At 38.1% G+C, this 19,683-nt stretch overlaps 1 protein-coding gene across 1 annotated transcript in view; it reads left to right on the forward strand.

Moving 5' to 3' along the window:
- cacna1c (calcium channel, voltage-dependent, L type, alpha 1C subunit) overlaps positions 1-19,683 on the forward strand; it is a 200,286-nt gene that overhangs the window by 164,673 nt on the left and 15,930 nt on the right. The window contains exons 25-35 of the mRNA XM_037695828.1: positions 3,284-3,371; positions 3,464-3,571; positions 3,674-3,726; positions 3,817-3,963; positions 4,057-4,258; positions 5,515-5,673; positions 5,786-5,896; positions 9,161-9,244; positions 9,975-10,058; positions 16,606-16,683; positions 18,989-19,126. Of these exons, the coding sequence (XP_037551756.1) occupies positions 3,284-3,371; positions 3,464-3,571; positions 3,674-3,726; positions 3,817-3,963; positions 4,057-4,258; positions 5,515-5,673; positions 5,786-5,896; positions 9,161-9,244; positions 9,975-10,058; positions 16,606-16,683; positions 18,989-19,126 (1,252 nt within the window). The remainder of the gene's footprint in view (positions 1-3,283; positions 3,372-3,463; positions 3,572-3,673; positions 3,727-3,816; positions 3,964-4,056; positions 4,259-5,514; positions 5,674-5,785; positions 5,897-9,160; positions 9,245-9,974; positions 10,059-16,605; positions 16,684-18,988; positions 19,127-19,683) is intronic.

Genomic DNA, 19,683 nt, shown 5'->3' on the forward strand with positions numbered 1-19,683 from the left:
GTTTAATAGGACAATATTTTTGTGTGTGTATGGATAAACTGAACTCTCCTAGGCTATAGAAATGACACGTGGTTTTTGCCTGTTAAAGGTAGCGAGTGTGTGTGTGGGATTTTTCTTGAATGCATCACAGTTAAATTAATTGTGATGGTGTTGCCTTTATTTGTGCCTGACATTTCTTTCTTGTGAGGACTTTTTGCTTTTATTGTTGTATAATTATTACATATTATAGAGCAAATAGAGCTTTTTTTATGTTTTCGCAAAACAGAATTGGAAATTTAATTAAAAAGTGATGATTCTTTAAAAAAAAAATCTTTCTGTATCATTAGTTTTGGACAGTTTACCCATTTGGGTTGTCTCTTTCAATAGCCAAGATGCAACAGCACCAGAAATAAAGGAAAAATAGCATCTTGGCTGATAAAGATACCAACATCTTGTGACCTCATATGTACGTTTGCTTTCTTATAGATGGATAGAGTACTTCTTGTCATCAGGTGGTTGGTAAATAGTGTTCTTCATCCCTGTCAGCCTACTCAACTTTTTGCAATGTCTAAAAACATTACGATTAAATTGCTTTTGACTGTTGTATGAATAAAGCATATCCTCACAGCTGGTTTGACTGTGATGTGGCTGATAACATCCCACTCCACGTGAACTGCCTTTAACTGCAACAAAACTTTTCCTCCCTCTGTAAAGAGTTGCTCAACGGGTGTATTCTTTCTCCTATTTACTCTTTTCAAAATTTAAATCACTCCATTAACCACCTAAAACGTCACCTCTTTAGAGAATATACACTGACATTTTGAACTTCTTCTGTCTTCTATCTTTTCATTTAAAATAAAAAAAAAAGATTTGGTTTGTTCTCCATTCATCAGAACAAAAAACTTATTTCTCCACAATGAAACAAACACATTGAGCCATAGAATTAGGACAATTAAGAGATTATATTTAGGGATCAATCAGATCCTCCCCCCAAAAAGAGCAATTTTCCAGTTTCTTTTAATCAGTTGTTGAATTCAAAATGTCATCGTATTAATTTGATTCTTCTTTTAGAGTTTTAAACTGTTCTTTTTAAGCACATCCTTTTAAGGGTCACACCTGTTAACCGTTGGCTTGTACTGACACTCTTTTACAGCACAGTTCTTCTCTGTTTGCCTGTAAATGTCCCTGTGCGTGGTTTTGTTTCTGTTTATGTGATACATATGGGTATACTTGATCATGTATCATATGTGTTTTTGTGGCTAAAATTCAGTCTTTCGTTTAACTAATTAGTACAACTAAAATTAGCACAAACGTGTTGGGTTTTTTGGTTATTTAATTAAATATATATATACACTCCCAATACTAAAAACATTTGGGACATTGTGTAAAATGTAAACAGTAACCAAATTCACTGGTTTTCAAATCTCATAAATCCATATTAAACATCTAAAATGTTTTAATAAAGAAACTGTACAAACCTTTGGGCGCAAGAATGTAATTTTGAATTTTATGGCAATAACATCTCAAAAAAAAAGTTGGGACAGTGGTAAAATAAAAAAACTTAAAAGTAAGTGGTATGAAAAGAAACAGCTGAAGGATAATTTTGTAACTAATTAAGTTATTTTGCAACAGATGACAGAGGAATGGATAAAAAAAGAACATTTTGGGGAGACTGAATCTCTCAGAAGTAAAGATGGGCAGAGGTTCACCAATCTGCGAAAAACCGTCTATTAACAGACAAATTTATTGACATTTGAAAATCATTTTGGAAACCATGCCATGTGCCAAATAGAAGATGGGCCACCAAGTCTGACTCTCTGATGGTATGGGTGTGCATTAATGCCTATGGCAGCTTACATATCTACAACTTTAGCCGCTGGTCCCTTCAGTTTCTAAACATTTAAGGCTGTTGTTAAAAGAAGAGGGGATGTTTCACAGTGAGACACTTGCTTCTGTCCAGAGTTTATGACATAGGCTTTTGCCATAAAATTCAAAAATACCTTCTAAAAATAAAAACGGCACAAGTTCCTAGTTTAGTCATTTGATGTTTATTGTATTCCATCATGAAAGTCTGGGTTAATCAGATTTGCAAATCATTGCTATCTGTTTTAATTACATTTTATACAACGCCCCTAGCTTTTCTGAATTGGGGTCATATATTGTGGTGATTATTTAAATGTTTTAAAAACATACAGTTTCAAAAAATTATATACTGATGACAAAACTACTAAACGTTGGGATGCACGATATTGGATTTTTGGCCAATATCCGATATGCCGACATGTTAAAACTTATTTTTCCGATAACCGATACCAATATTTTTTATACTTTCCTCTGTCAGAACATAACCCTCTTATTTAGGCTTATTTGCTACAAAAATTGTGCAACAGCTGTAAGAGCTGGTGACATATATTCAGTAACAGCATGCACAAGAGTGCACTTTAACTTATATTAAATGAAAAGTGTTAAATGTTATTTATTAGCGTTAGTCACCTGTGATGCTGTCTCACTTGTGGAGGCTTGTTCCAGGTTCCTAGCTGCAGTGTGGGATCCTCTGCACTCTTGTGCATGAAGGACAGCCTTTTTAAGTTCAAAGTTTTTGTCTATCCATTGTGCCGTAAGACTAATCATGCTAACAGGGCTAATACTTGATGTCCAAATGTCTGTGGTAAAACTCACCTAAGTGCTATCAGCTATTAGCTTCTCAATTACGTCAGAAATGACAGTTTGTAACTCGGGTATGGCTACGTCAAAAAAATATCTCCGACTGGGGACGATGTAGCGAGGCTCAATGTAGTCCATGAATCTTTGGAATCCGACATCCTCACCAACGAAAAATAAAACTTCCACACCGCCGACATTTTGAATTTTCCTCTCTGCCGTGAGATCAGGTAGGCACGCGTGACGTCATCACATTGTGCTGCAGGCATCCTTGTCACTGGGTTGTCATACAAAAACAGCACCTTTTATATTGTTGAGTTATTTTGATGGAATGGCGGATGTCCGATATTGAACTTTAACATTAATATCAGCCGATACTACTACCATGCCAATAATATCGTGCATCCCTAACTTAACGTTATACTTGCAGTTTTTATGGTTACTTTGTTTCATGTTTTGTTGAACGTTGATTTAAAAAAATAAAAATAAATCACTCTTATTTATGTGATAATTTTTAATTTTTTTGTAAATGTCACAGCTTTGTTTTGATTTTTTGTCCTTTCAAAAAATGTGGGTTTTCAAAGACAAACATGTACTAAATCACTTTGATTTGTCGTCATTTTTAATTCCTGCTGTTTTTCAGGTCCAGTGCGATTAATGTGGTAAAGATTCTGAGAGTCCTGCGAGTGCTTAGACCACTGAGAGCCATCAACAGAGCAAAAGGACTCAAGGTTCACACTCTTGTATATTAAAAACCAGAAAGAAAAGACTCTTCTTTACTAAAGGGACAGCACTCACTGTCATGTTTTGGTGTGTTTTTCAGCATGTGGTGCAGTGTGTGTTTGTGGCCATTAGAACCATTGGTAACATCGTCATCGTCACCACGCTGCTCCAGTTCATGTTTGCCTGTATTGGAGTGCAGCTCTTCAAGGTAAGAAGGGAGCAGACATCCACAAGTGGGATCTACAACTTTCTGTAGACTTTGGGAAAAGCTATGAGGGATTCTGACTGAATTTGGACATTTTTCAATCAGGGCAAGTTCTTCTATTGTACAGACAGCTCTAAGCAGACTCAGGCAGAGTGCAGGTAAGCCTTTTTTTACTTTGTCGGATATTTTTTCTCTTACAATTTGAAGAAATAGACAAACTGCATTTGTGGTGTGTCTTTGGGTTTCAGGGGTTCTTATATCATGTATAAGGACGGTGATGTGGGGAAGCCTGAAAAAGCCCTGAGACTTTGGGAGAACAGTGATTTCAACTTTGACGACGTCCTGCAGGGAATGATGGCCCTGTTTGCTGTGTCTACGTTTGAGGGCTGGCCAGGGTATGTCTCCATACAAACACATGTACACGGGCACTGCAGGTCTTATTTTTCCGTCTCAATCAATTAAAATGGCCTTGTCTCGTTGTTTGTTAGGTTACTGTACCGAGCCATCGACTCCCACGCAGAGGACGTCGGTCCCATCTACAACTACCGCGTGGTCATTTCCATCTTCTTCATCATCTACATAATCATCATTGCCTTTTTCATGATGAACATTTTCGTTGGTTTCGTCATCGTCACGTTCCAAGAGCAAGGAGAGCAAGAGTATAAGAACTGTGAGCTGGACAAGAACCAGGTAGCGTTCTTGTTTCCAATTACTGTAATTTCCGCCGTACCTGTCGCATCTGTCCAAATATGTCTAAAAAAAGAGGAAAAATCCATAAACATGGCACTTCGACATATACGTCGCATCTATTATGCATCACCGCTGACGCATCCCATTTGTTACACGTCACCGCTGACAACCCGGAAATGTGGGCCGGAGTTGTGCCAAAAATCAATGGGCTGCCAAATGGCGGCCGCAGGAGTGTGCACGGGAGGACTTTAACAAGAATTTAACAAGATTAACACTTAAAAACACTCATTTGTTTGCTTGACTTTATAGTAAAGGTGTGTCTCGGTCTAACGTTTGCTTAATAAAAGGACTTGACGTCAAATCAGTTGCATTTCAGAAGTATTTGATGCCTTGGTGCTCCGGGAGCGCGCAGAGGGAGGAAAAAAGAGGAGGAACGCTGCTCGTTTCTTCGAAATTTAAGAAGAAAAGGACCTAAAACAATTACTTGATTGCTAGAAATTAAAGCAAAGGTGTGTCTCAGTTGAACTTTTACTTAATGAATGCACTTTAATGGCCAAATGAGCTGCATTTTGCCGAGGCGGTGCAGCTGAATTGACGGTCGCTCCAAGCAGCAAGCAGAACAAAGGTGGGGAGTCTTTGGCAAACCGACTGTGTCAATAATAGCTGGTGAAGATTTTCAGTCATCCAGGACATGGTAAATTCAAACAAGTTCAAGACAAAAACAATAAAGTATAATAAATTAAGTCCAGTTGTTTTTGTCTCAAACTTTTTTTAAATTTGTCATTATAGCCACATATACCTTATTACATAATACCACGGCATGCCCTACTGCTACTACTACTCTGCTGTACTGTTCATTTTTTTCCCAGTCAAAATGAATGAAAACGGTCATATCTCAACCAAAGATTAGTTTATAAATATGGGGAAAAAAAATCCATAAATACGTTGCTTCAGCCTGTAAGTCGCAGGGCGTGTAAATTATGCAACAAAATGCGACTTATACTGCAAAAAATATGGTAAGATTTATGAGGCCATGCTGTGATGGAGAAACATGGATGATTCTTGAGAGGATGAACATAAGTTAGGGTTATTTTAGGCCACGAGGAAAATTCAGATGTTAAGGGCGTGGTCTCTGCATCTGTGATCTCAAACATGGAAATTGAAGAGGTTTATAGAACCAACTCTGTAGCTTTTTAGACACATTTTCAGAGCGAACACTGGTTGTGCCTGCTCATCTGTGTGAATGTGTATTACAGCGGCAGTGTGTGGAGTACGCCCTGAAGGCTCGCCCTCTGCGTCGCTACATACCCAAGAACCCTTACCAGTACAAGGTGTGGTACGTGGTCAACTCCACCTACTTTGAGTACCTGATGTTCACACTCATCCTTCTCAACACCATCTGTCTGGCTATGCAGGTGAGTCACACAAGTGCTCCCCGGTGTAAACTGATGCAGACACTTCCAAAACAACTCCTGTAAAGCTGCAGCTCTTACAAGACATTAATGGCTCATTTGTGGGTTTTTGCAGCATCATGGGCAGACCAAAAATTTTAACGATGCAATGAACATCCTCAACATGCTCTTCACCGGATTGTTCACGGTGGAGATGATCCTTAAACTGATCGCCTTCAAACCCAGGGTAGGTACAGCCCATCACAGTAAACTGAACCTAAGTCATGTTGACATTTTAAACACTGAGTTTCACAAATTACACACAACTGATTTTCCATGCAGCCATTTATTCTTGTTTTGATGTCTTCCATGATAATTACAGAAGCAAGGATTTGCTGACAGCTTTGTGTAGTTTTTATCACTAACTGCTCCCTTATTATTCTGCAGTAGTTGCTATGTCATTGCAGTGGGTTTATTGGTCCAATCTAATAACGTCCCGGTGTGTCAGCAATTCAAACAGTAACAGATGGGAATGTTTCACTCAATTACACCAGTGTTAATGGAAAATCCCAATGCACAATCAGTAGCTTAAATATTCTATAAATTGTTTCACTCTTACGTCTACTGTTCAACAGCTCAGCCTGTGAATCTATTTGTGTAAGATGGTTTCACATTAACAGATGAGTTTGCATTAAAAAAAAATTAAGCTTTATACGTTTCATCTGTCAGACATATTTTGTAGTGACTAGAACGAGTGTGAAGCTGAAATCAAACTGCCTATAAGCAACAGCATCAATGGTGTTTTAAGTCGTTAAATCTAAACTTTCAACTAGAAATTGCATTTCCTGCAAAAATGCAGTGTGAATGCTTATTGCAGAAGAATTGCTGAAAAATAGCTGGAATTTGATTTAAAAAAAACATGCTGAAATGTAGCGGGAAATGCAGAACAAGCGTAAATCAGCAGGAGAAAGCAGAAAGAACACAAAAGTTGAAATGAGTGCAAAAAAATGTGGAATTAGCTGAAAAAGCCAATATTAGCATAAAAACAGCAAAATAGTAGCTGAAATAACTGAAACGAGCAGAAATAAGCTGAAAGGAGAATAGCAAGTTGAAATTAGCAGAAATAATTTAATTAGGCTGAAATTAGCAGAAATCATCATGAAAATTTTGAATTTATCTGAAAACGGCTGAAATTAGCTAAAACTGTTAAAAAGCTAGAACAATCTTAAATTAGCAGAAGAAAGCATAAAGAACACGTTTGCCCAATTAGGCTGAAAAATGCAGAAATGGGTACAAAAAAACTGGAAATTACCTGGAAAAAGCTGAAATTAGAGAAAAAAAGAACAGCTGAAAAGAAGCTAAACAGGCAGGAAGTATCTTGAATTGCTTTTGTGTGTTGAACCCCAGTGCAGGAAGATGAGGCGAGACGCCAGTTAAAGCTTATTTTAATAAAACAAAATGCTGGCGGGGCAGCAAACTTACTTTAAGGAGGTAACATGGAGGGATGCAGAAACATGAAGCCATAAACAGGACAATCCAAAGACACTTACAAGGTGAAATGACAGGCACCTGCAGTGATCAGATTAGACACAGGTGCGACAGTGCTGGAGCACAGGGAGGAGAGAAGCTGAGGGGTGACAGACAAACATGAGGAAAACACAACATGCAGGAAGAAGCTTAAATTACCAGCAGGAAGTGGAGAGAGCACATTTCTGCTGAGTTTGGCTAAAAAAAGTTGACATGAGTGCAACAAAAGTGGAATTAGCTGAAAATGCTAATATTAGCATGAAGCATCTACTGGGTAAATAGTAGCTGAAATAGCAGAAAAAGCTGAAACTTGCAGAAATAAGCTGAAAGGAGCGTAACAAGCTGAAATGAGCAGAAATAAGTTAGAAGAAGCGCAAAACAGCTGAAAAAAACCCAGCTAAAATTAGCTAAAAGTAGCTGGAAAAAGTTTAAATTTGCACAAAGCAGCTGAAATAAGCTAAACCAGAACAAAATGTGAAAGGAGCAGTAAAAGGTTGTAAACTGATCTAAACATATGAAGGATGTAAAATGAGCTCAGTTCATTTTCTATGAGAAAAAAAAAAAACTGGCAGAAAAGGATAAATATTTCAAAAAGCGAAAGTTGCACCAATACCAAAAGTCAAACAAGGATTGTCCTGAAAGAGCTGAACGTTTTGATTTATGACTTGTTGAAATAGCACAAAAAATATGGAACGAGAAAGGTGCCAAAAAATGTACGGAAGAAAAACGTATCACAATAGGGTGAATGCTTCATAAACATTCACACAATTAAGCACTTTCAGTTTTAAATAATACATCTATTGTACATGTTAAGGACAATAATTGCTGCACTTTTTAAAGTAATGTTATAGATAGCACTAGTTTTAACTATAATTTACAGCTAAACCTTCATTTTCACCAGACAACTTAAATTCTATAATGATGTATTCTTATTAAAATGATTTTAAAATGGTCATCTCAGGGAGATCTGTGAAATTAACGATCTGAAAATTCTAGTCTTCACGTGTTTTGTGCAAACATACCCACAGTTCGATTAATTTTATAAGACTTATAAGGTTCTATAGGGTTCAGCAATTGTCATATGCCAACATTATGCAATATACATTAGCTGCATGCCTTTTCTCTGCAGCCTATGATGCAGTAGGACAACATATTGCCAAAAGGGATTTTAATTTATATGATGATCTGAGAAATTCTAAAAAAAAAAACAAAAAAAAACTGTTATGTGCTCATATTTTCTCTGCAGAAAGTCATGAGACTACTGGACTTAGCAGCAGTAATTCTTCGGAAAATAAATGTTTTTCTTGCTCCTGTTTACAAGTTGTTTTCTCATCCACAGAAGAGCAACAGTCGTCTTAAGGTTTTAAATTGTTTGGGTTTTTTTTCCAATCAGGTTGTACGGTTTTGAATATTTAAGCTCATTTGTGTCAAATTTTCTGTGTTTGGTTGGTTGTTTTTTTTTTTAATGGTGCCCAAAACGTTCTTCTCGGCTGTTTTGATGGCCGTAACGATATTTAGGTTGTCATATTTAACCAATCCACACGTCAACATTTGGTTAATAATGCTAACGTTTTTGATACTAATTTAAATGCTAAATTTGCACTGATGTTCCTGAGACTAAAAGCAATATCATCAAAGTGTCAACTGTTTTAAAGCAATTATGTCTTTTATGTCCTGGAAATAGATCCTTGTGTAAAATAAATGCTTGCAAACTGGCTACAGGATGTTAGACCATGAAAAAGTGCAGTTTAACACACCATTCTTAACCGATCTTATATCCGGCTGCATTTGATGAGCAGATAACAGAGTGGAAACTTCTTTCATGTGGCAGCTCATTAACTCTAGCTGACTTTTTTCAGATTTTCATTGCACTGTACGACTTCATACCACCTTAATGGGGGGGCTGCAAAGTGGCAGCAGATGTTGTTTTCCTTCTAACATACCTTTCTTACCCTCCTCCTCTTGCTCACCTCATCCTGTGCAGGGGTACTTTAGTGATCCCTGGAATGTGTTTGATTTCCTCATCGTAATTGGCAGCATTATAGACGTCATTCTCAGTGAGATCAACGTAAGTACAACGCCCCGTTTCGCTCTCGTTGTCTCTCTTTCTCACGTCTCTTGTCTTTCGTGTCTTCTCGTTTCTTTCCTCCAGTCTCCTTTCCTCTGCTGTCGTTTCTGTCTTCATTGTCAGCCTCTTCCTCTTTCTCCTCCTCTCTTCATATTTGAATCCAAGATGGCCGCTGCCACTCCGGGGTACCCACCCCTCAAGTTTCTGTCGGGGTTTCACAAAAACGTGAAGACTGCACAGGCAGGGTTCAGCGTCTGTTGCGTTCTCTTATCTTGTTCTTTACAGTGTTTGAAATGTTTAGTTTTATTTATTTTGTTTTTGATTTTGGGCCACACTGTGACAAGTTTAATCCCCCCCCCCCCCCACTAACTGAACTAACCCCTCAAACTTACACAGCTTTTTTAACTCCAACAAAGGGCACCTTTTTCTGTTGTTGTTGTAATTTTGTTCTTGATTGTTGTTCTCGATGACATTTCCTCTCATGGACAAGCATGACCAGTCGCTGCTGCTCCTCCTCTGCTGTCCATCTCTTCCAGACTGCCCGTTCTTTTCTTTTGTTCTCCTACCACCACCATTTAATTTGTCAAATCTTTCCCTCCAGCGCTCCTGTATGTAATGTTTATTATCTTATTTTTTCTCCTCTCTCCTTTGATTTCTGTTGTTTCCATCTTTTTAAATGTACTTTTCTTTTTCTTTTGTTGTTTTGTTCTTTTCGCCACCCTCCACGCAGCATTATTTTGTTGATGCATGGAACACATTTGATGCCTTGATAGTTGTGGGTAGCATTGTTGACATAGCGATCACTGAGGTTAACGTAAGTAGTCCAACTCCCTCCCTCCTTCCCTCCCTTCCTGCCTGCCTGCCTGATCTGCCATTCTCTCGCACACAAACAGACCGAGCGCTGATTCCTATCTGCAAGCTTTCAAAACACTGAAAATCTGAATCTGTGCACTATTTGAACCTAAAAGATGCTTTGGAAGGTGAAATACCCAAATGTAGCACAATCAAACTGAACCGTTGCCTTTGAGCAACCTTCACTTTGAGTTATGTTTCTTTTCGTTTACCGTATTTGTCGGACTATAAGGCACAATATCAATGCACGGGCCGTTTCCATACATAAGGTGCATTAAGCGAAACAAAACAGTCAGATACGTCAAACTTTATTCAACTCATTCACAATAGCCACATAAAATCAGTTTGAGGTCAGTAAGCACAAACTGAATGAATACATAAAGCTCACTATCGATTTTTGAGAAAATTAAAGGATTTTAAGTGCGCCTTATAGTCTGAAAAATACGGTAAATTAATTTTTTCCTCCCCGTCCACGTATTTCCTGAAATCTCATCTTTTAAGACGTGTTTTTGCTTGTATTTCTACTCATTTAAATCAGCTTCTGATAGGTACAAATGTCTCGGTCTGCTGTTCGTAGCATCAGACACTATTGCATTTGTCAATAGAACCTACTGCGTTCACTCAGCACTTGGTTTGGTTACACATAATTTGATTTTCATCACTGCCAGAGTGGAAACGAAGTTCACTCTGGCATGATGCACGTTGTATAGCATGACAGATACAAAGGTGATATATCCAGGCCTGTTAATGTCAGAAAAAATCCAAACCTATGCAAAAGCATGATTCTCAGGTACAATGGAACATGCGCAGATTTGCACCTTTCAGCAGCGAAGTTTTGACCAAAAGGTCAACAATGCCTTGAATTCATAAATCAGCAGGAAATCCTAAAGTTCAAATGAGCCAAAACACAACTTGTTTTTATCAGAATCTGCAAACATAGGGAGCAATTTGATCCCAAAATGGATTTACTCAGTACCCATGAAATTTATGCAAATGCATGTATGAATTCATTTATTATCTGCATGACGGCTCTGCGGTCAACGACGGGCCTGACTGAGATTAAAAAAAGAAAAACAGACACAGAGGATCGTTTGTCGTGTTTACACTTCAGGAACAGTTAGTTTTTATTTTTGTGATATATGAAAAATCTTTGGCAGCTGAATTGCTTGATAATAAGATAGAAGCGTTGAGAATGTTGCTGCACCAAAATATTAAATTTATAACCTGATCAAACTGGTTAAAAGCAGAACGCTTAAAAAAATAGTGGCATTCCTTAAATTAATGCATCATCAGCTGAATGTCATGCAACCTCGTGGTGCTCACAGTGTTTGTTTGGGATGACTCTAACCTACTGCTACATCAAATTTGAGCTCATTATTTCTAAAAATAAAGACAGAAATATAGCCATTTTTGTGTTTTCTAAGAGTGATTAGCTGCGGTGGATAAATAAACACAAATACAGTGACATCAAAGTTCATGCTCAATAATCCAGGTAAAAATAATCCAACAAAGTTCAGTCAGGTCATCTGGACGGTTTCTTTTCATTCTTTTTTTTGTTGAGACGTTTCGTCCTTCATCCAAAGGACTTCGTCAGTTGGAGGAGCCACAAAAAACTGAGTCCCACAAGCAGCACACCCACATAGTGGACCAAGTGGCTACCTTGGAGGGGTTGATGGGGTAGAGGGCAGGCCCCAAAAATCATCTTATCACCAGCAAACTGGTTGGTCCATTATGTGGGTGTGCTGCTTGTGAGACTCAGCTTGTTGTGGCTCCTCTGACTGATGAAGTCCTTTGGAAGAAGGGCGAAACGTCTCAACAAACAAAAAAGAAAGCATCCAGATGACCTGACTGAACATTTTTTTGACAGACAGTTACATCATCACCTTTAGTTTCTTGGGGCAGGTGATAAAAGTTATTTTCTATCTGCTTATTACGGTGGCCCTGAGGTGTAAATGAACAACATTTGAAAAAACGGAATTACATTTAGGGGCGGCTGTGGCTGAGTGGTTAGAGAAGTCGTCCTCCAATGCGAGAGTTGGGGGTTCGAATCCACCAGCAGTCACATGTTGAAGTGTCCCTGGGCAAGACACTGAACCCCTCATAGCCTCTGATGTGTGTCCCATCAGTGTATGAATGTGATAAAGCACTGATTAGTCTCATTAGAATGATTTGTTCCATTTGTTTTGTAGAGATCTAGTAGAGTGCTGTATGAATGGGTAAATGAGGACACACATTGTAGTATAAAGCGCTTTGAGTGTCTTGAAATAAGATAGAAAGGTGCTATATAAATACAGTCTATTTACCATTTAAACAAAATGGAATTACATATTCAGCCAAAGCAGAAGTGGCCGGAATCACATTTGAAAAAAACTGCATCACATTTGAAAGAACAAAATTACGTTAAGCCTAAACCTAAGCCAAAGCTAAAGCGGAAGTGGGCAGAATCACATTTGAGAAAAACAAAATTAAATTTGAAAAAAAAAAATTAAAAAAACACAACAAAAACATAACATTTGAAAAAAAAAAACACTGAATTATATTAAGCCAAAGCGCAAGTGGCTGAAGTGGAAGTGGCCGCAAATCACATTTGAATAAACAGAATTCCGTTTGAAAAAATTGAATTAATGTAATGTAATGTTTGTTCAAATGCAAGGCCGTTTTTTTTTTTTTTTTCTATTCTGATTCCAGCTACTTCCGTTTTGGCCACTTCCACTTCAGCTTCTGCTTTGGCTTAATGTAATTCCGTTCTTACAAATGTGATTCCGTTTTTTCAAATGTCATTCTGGCCACTTCCACTTTGGTCACTTCCGCTTTGACCACTTTCGCTTTGGCTTAATGAAATTCTGTATTTGTCAAATGTGTTTTTGTTGTGGTTTTTTATTTTTTCAAATTTAATTGTGTTTTTTGAAATGTAATTCCGTTTTTTTCATATGTTGTTCATTTACACCTCAGGGCCACTCTAGCTTCTACGTTAATCTTGAATTCAGAGAGAAAGTGACATCAAATTTAGGATTTTTTACTGAAAACCCCTTCAAAATGCTCAGATTCTTTCTTGTTCAGAGACATAAAGGACGGTCAGAATGTGCACGGTATGACAGTACATTCATGTAATGTGGAACGCTGTGTGTTACAGCTCACAAAACACTGGTCTGCATACTAATAAGGCTGTTGTGTCCCAGGGGTGTATAGAGTCTTTAGAAAGAGAATCCATTTGCCCCCATGAGAAGCTCTCAAGGCTGCCTCAAATAACTGTGGAAGCCAAAATGTACCTGGATATTACGTTTTATTCAGCTTAGAGAAACGTTATAGCAAAGGAAACTATCATTTAGTCCAAATGTGTTTCTTTTCAAGTTAAATAAAACTATAATTAAAATTAAAATGCATCCACAAAGAGTGTACAGATATGAAACAATATAGCAAAAGATCAATAAGTTACTTTTATTCAAGTTTGTTGGCTAAAAATATACACCTTTGTCATCTATACAGACTTTGCACTGCATAATTTGGTTTGGAGTTTGCTTTCAATTTGACTGATTTGGGCAATTTAGAGATTGATTGATTTAAGTGAATGACTCAATTTTTAAATTATTTCATTTTATTTTGTACTTCTTGTCTGAAGGCATGCCCAAGTTAGGATTTCTTCTTCGTTCTCCTTGATGATTTTTAACATTCTGGGTTATGAGCTACATTTTTTTATTCTTCTTTTCCTTTTTTTAAGAAACCCTCCGCACTTCAATCCTATAAGAGAACTAATTGTTTTCAAACCGGGACCCTGAAATATTGCCTGCCACTTCATTTCAGTGATTTTTAACCGTAAAGCAAATCATTTAAAAAGCGAAATTATCCGCTTTGCAGCGTCTGGCCTGCTCCAATTGATTTTATATAGTGAAGTGCAGTGACAGACTTTAAATGCTATAACTCTGTTTTTAATAATAAGTACATGAAATATATTGAACTATATAGGGTGCCTGTTGTCTTAGATTAGCTGAAAGTATTTTTATGACACTTGAAAGTAAATATTTCCTAATCACGGGTCTCTCATTCCTACCCCCCCAGCAACCTGCGGGTGCTTCTTAAACCTTGTTTGGATTCTTTTTTAGTTTGGTTTGAGTAGACGTAGTGTGAACAGACTGGCAGTGGTTTGCTCGGAGCGGTGTCTTGCAGAGGATGAATTGCATCCATTTCTCTTTTCTCTCTCCGGAATGCCTCCTCTTCTCTTCTTTATCTGCCTCCTTGTCTCTCTGAGCTTTGTCCTTTTACTCCTCTTTTATTTGTGTTTACTTCTCTCTTTCTTTGTCTTTTTTTAATTGTTGGTTTGCGGTGCTGCTTGTGCACCTGAAATGCGAGCAGGGTAACATGGGTTTGTAGGGCCCTTCTGAATAAAACCGCTGATTGTAAATGAACAAACAGCACTGGTGAGTTTTATATCTCTGCTCACTCAACTCTTTTTACTGTTAAAACAAACTGATCCAGAAAAAAGTTTCTAGATCTACAGGAAGTATCACCCATGTTCCCCTGGTACTGACTGAACTGTTTAAAGTTTTGCCTGAAAAAAAAAAGTATTGCAAAGATTATGAGTTCTTTATGGAACAACACAAACTCACTGTAGACTCTTTCATTTAGGTTTATGATAAAGCGCATCAAATACATTTGATGAATTGCCACATATGCATGTACACGTCACACACACACACACACACGCTCACGCAGAGAGAGAGAAAGCTTGATTTAAGTTTTAAACAATGAATTCAAAGTATTCTCAAACTGACCCGTCTGTTATTGAAACATCACACTCAAACACAGATTCTCTGTAGTTGCACTTGAAATGTGTCCCTTCCTTCCTTCCTTCCTTCATTCCTTCTTTCCTTCCTTATTATTTCCTTCTTTCCTTTTTTCTTTCCTTCCTCACTCCCTTACAGCCTTACCTTCTTTCTTAACCATTCCTTCCTTCTTTTCTCCTCCCCCCTCTTCCATTAATTCTTTCCTTCCTTATATTTCCTTCCTTCCGTCCTTTTTTCCTTCCTTCCTCCCTTACAGCCTTACCTTCTTTCTTCTAACATTCCTTCTTTCTTTTCTCCTTCCCTCCCTTCTGCTCTTTCTTTCCTTCCTTATTCTTTTCTTCCTTCCATCTGCTCCTTTCAATTTTCCTTTATTTTTGCATGTGTTCCTTTCTTTCTTCTTTCTTGTCTTCCTTCCTTATTATTTCTGGTCCTTCCATTTTTCTTTCCATTTATTATTTTCTTCTTCTCTCACTCTCTTCTTTCCTTCCTTCCTTGCTTCATCCCTTCTTTCCCTCTCCTTCCTCCCTTCTATACCTCCCTCCCTTCCCCTCACAGTATTTAACAGGTTTTATCTGTTGCTCTCAGCTGAAAGATTCTCCACTCAGACTCACAGTCAAACCAACAAATGTGTCTCTTTGTTGGTTTCATGTTTACCAGCAGTTTGGAAAGGCTGAACGGATTAAAGTTTTATAAATTAGAGGTATATTTATATATATGAATAGAATAGTGACATACAGTCCTGTTGGAATTCCTTCTTTCCTTTCGTTTTCACTTATCCCCATTAAATTATCTCTCTTTTGTTATTATCGTCTTTGTAATTTATTTTCTATTTTATCTCCAATTAGCTTTCTGTTGTCCCCTCTCTGAGGCTTTTCTGTATTTACTCCCCTTTGTCTTTTTTCGTCCCCTCAAAGTTAATTTAACTGCTCAGGCCTGTGCAGGTCAAGCGTTTCGCCCCCTCTTGTTGTGTTTATTTTTGTGGTAAGGTTGTTTAACATGGCTAGTTCCAGTGCAGAGTTAACATGTACTGGGTCATAGGTTGAACTTCCAGTTCATCTACATGTATAGCTCCATTGCAAAATGTTGCAATCCCAGGGATGACCAGCAGGTGTCCCTCTACTGAAATTTGAGCCTCTCAGACACAAGTGAGCTCAAACTTTTCAGTCATTTTCCAACCGTACTCAGATTTTTTACCTTGTTATGTTATTCTGCCGCTTCTTCGGCCTGAAAATAATTGAACGTTCTGACCTTGATGATTTATAAAGAGTTTGTGCTTCACAGTTTTAGCCTATTTTCAGGTCAAAGAATCATTGTACATTTAATAACAGTCTGTAACTTCAGCTGGCAGAAAGAAAAACAGATAGCTACAGAGGCGCCACATCACATTCAGACTGATGTACTCTCAGAACTGGCAACCTTTTTCATCACCCAGTATTTGGACAGATGCACTCCACACATCTACGTATTTATGTCTTGTTCAGATGAATGTGGCCTGCAGAAGTTATGGCAGCAACGTCACACTCAGACTTTATGCTCACTGCCACGAGAGAGGGTTGATCAGAAACTGAACTCTCACTGCCCTAAACCTCATGGTTTATGGGTCACTTGTGTCCTGCCTGGTTCTGAACTTTCACAATCATACACACACACACACACACACACACACACACACACACATGAACACAAAGGCGCTACTCTGGTGCTGATCTTTGTTGCCTTTCCTTAAAGCCAGCTGATTCCTCCTCGTCCTCTTCGTCCTCCTCTTCCTCCTCTTCCTCTTCTCACCCCCCTGTGGTAAGGCAAATGGTACGCCATGACGGTAACCTCGTCCGCCTCCCCACCTCCTCCACCATCATTCCATCCCTCCGTCCTTCAATTCCTCCTCCTGCTATGCCGTCCATGGTATGACGTCAAACGTATGGCTTCTCATTCAGCGTCACCTCCGTTCTGTCGCTGGTGCTGTGATCTTCTGCAGCATGCTCAGAGTTATATTCATGTGCTCTGTGCAAAAGTGTTGAGCCACCACTCATTGCTTTATCTTTTTGTTTTCAAGGAGCCAAACTTTCTAAGTGATTTCGATTGCTACTTCTTAAGGTCTGTTTCTGAGACCTAGGCTGTTTTTTTCTGAGCAAAATGATCCATTTTCAACCTGGTTCTCTACTAAGTTGGCTGTTATGTGTCGACACAACACAGGCTTATCGCTTGAGAGTAGTTTATGTTCCTGGAGTCTGAACAGTTAGGCCAGAGTCAAGTGGCTTAGTAAATTTAAAAAAATGAAAATAAAGATTTGAAAATGGTTGTGTACCGAACTGAAAATTTGTGGAAAAGCAGCCAAAGTTTAAAGATAAAACTGTAAAATATTTTCAGACAGATTGAGAAAATACTGATCAAGACCATTTTATTTTGCTTTGCAAAGTTTAACTCCTTGGAATTTAAAAAAAATGGGAAATGACGTGTGTGTGTGTGTGTGTGTGTATATATATATATATATATATATATATATATAATATTTATGTCTATGTATGTATGCATCTATCTATCCATCTATCCATCCATTTCCATCCATCCATCCAGCCATCTGTCTATTTATCTATCTGTTTAGGATAGCTAGCTATCTTTGTTTTTAAATCAGTAGTTTTGTTTGTATCTGATCAAATCAAATATTTTTTTCATCTTCAGTGTCTCTCTCCTGCTCTCCTCTTTACTCCTCACTCTCTTTTCCTACACCTCTCCTGCCCACTGTTCCATCTCTCTCACTGGTGCTGTGGCGCCGACTGTGGTCCAGTTGTTGTATTGCTCGTGGTACTGAGTTGTGATTTCTGCTCCTGAGAAGGACGTGTCATTTTCAACATATCTGTCATATAATTTCTCAGTACATTCTCAAGAGACATATGACTTTCATAATTTAAAAAAAAGCTGTTATTTTCTCAACAGAACAATTAAAATATAGTTTAAAAAAATAGACCATTTAGGATTTAACAATAACATCATGCTGGAGAGTAATACATGTTTGCTATCCTAAACTAAAATTAGATATGTGAAGAATGACATGTTCTTTATTGGCACGCACTGCGTGTTCTTTTTGGATTAACATAAAGTATTAATGGCTTCTTGGAAAAACACAAGTGGCAAAAAGACTCGGAGGCCAGACAGGAGGATGCTGTGTTTGTTGGGTCAGTTTATTCATTTAAAATCTGAGGACAGACATTGAGTGATCTGCTTTGATAGCTAAAATGCCCTGCTGAGTGAGGTCAAATTTATTATAAGCCTGCTAGCACATTTGTATTAAGGAGCAAAAAAATGGGATGAGTTCATGGCTAGTTTTGACCCGATACATGTACCTTTTATGATCCAAAATGTAAATACTGTCTTTAGTCATTTCGTGCAGTATTTACCACATCTAGATGAACTGAAACCCCAACATTGCTTTTTGGATTTTTGTCCCAGAAAGCAAACAGGAACAGCATCAATAAATAAATCTGTATTAAAACAGCACTCTGCTTCAGGATTAAATATTTTATGGTGGAGTTACTTCCAGTTGATGACTACGTGAACTATAGGAAGTTAGAGAAAAGGGTTCACTAAGTTGTATCAATATTGATCAGCTTAATTTGCCGTGAAGGATTTGAACTCCAAAAATTTTGGTTTGGTTAAATTAACTGCAATCTTTAAGTTGTTCTTAAGATTGCCTTTGTAAACTAGCGCAGATGTTTGGCTAACTGTTTGGTAGATGAACATGTGGAGATATATGTGGTGTGTGCATTCAGGAAGTTGGTGGATTGTTTGTAACTGCCGAGTGGTTTTTCCATGAAGTCAGATAAAAAACAAGCACGGTTGCTCGATTCCCCCCCAGTCCTTTATTGTCATTTTTATACTGATGGGATTTTTTGAGGATACCGATTTCCACTTATTAACTGTTTGTGTGTACTTGTGTTATGCATATTACCATCCATGTGTTGGTGGAAATATGCATACAAAGTGCTTGAGTGTCTGCATTTTGACATTTGTTTTTGTGTGCTCATGAATGTGTGTGTGTGTTGCCTTTCCTTACTTATGTGCATGTGTTCCCATGTGTCCTGTTTACGAAAAACACACAAAATCCCATCAAAAGGGTCTTCAGAATTCTGAGGAGAATGCCAGGATCTCCATTACCTTCTTTCGGCTGTTCCGTGTGATGAGGCTGGTGAAGCTGTTGTCTCGTGGTGAAGGGATTCGGACCCTGCTGTGGACCTTCATAAAATCCTTCCAGGTGAGTGGGGAACCAGACACTGTGGGCAAAAGTAAGAGGATAGGGTTCACACAGGACACAATGCCAAGAGGTGGAGCAGAATTTCTCTGAGAGACTAAAGCATTTTTATTCAAGATTTGATCATTCAGGATAACAATATTAATTGTGACCTTCACTTTTACGTGGCAGTGATAAAAAAAAATCAATTAAAAAAAATTATATATATATATATATATTTAATGAGTCAAAATAATACACTACACTGAGAATTGAGGGGTTGTTTTGATGATTCAGTTGTTGGGTTAAAGCTGTTGGGTCACAGGTCGGGCTGGTTGACTAAACATCGAGTCAAAAGGTTTGACCAGTGTTTGGACCAGTGGACCAGTGTTTGCACCAGTGTTTGGACCAGAGGACCAATGTTTGGACCAGTGAATCAGTATATGGACCAGTGTACCAGTGCTTGGACCAGTGAATCAGTGTTTGCACCAGTGGTTGGACCAGAGAACCAGTATTTGGACCAGTGAATCGGTGTTTGGACCAGTGAATCAGTGTTTGGACCAGTGTTTGGACCAGTGAAT

Source organism: Nematolebias whitei, chromosome 22 (assembly GCF_014905685.2).
Source record: "Nematolebias whitei isolate Nwh7 chromosome 22, NemWhi1, whole genome shotgun sequence".
NCBI classification, from domain to species: domain Eukaryota; kingdom Metazoa; phylum Chordata; class Actinopteri; order Cyprinodontiformes; family Rivulidae; genus Nematolebias; species Nematolebias whitei.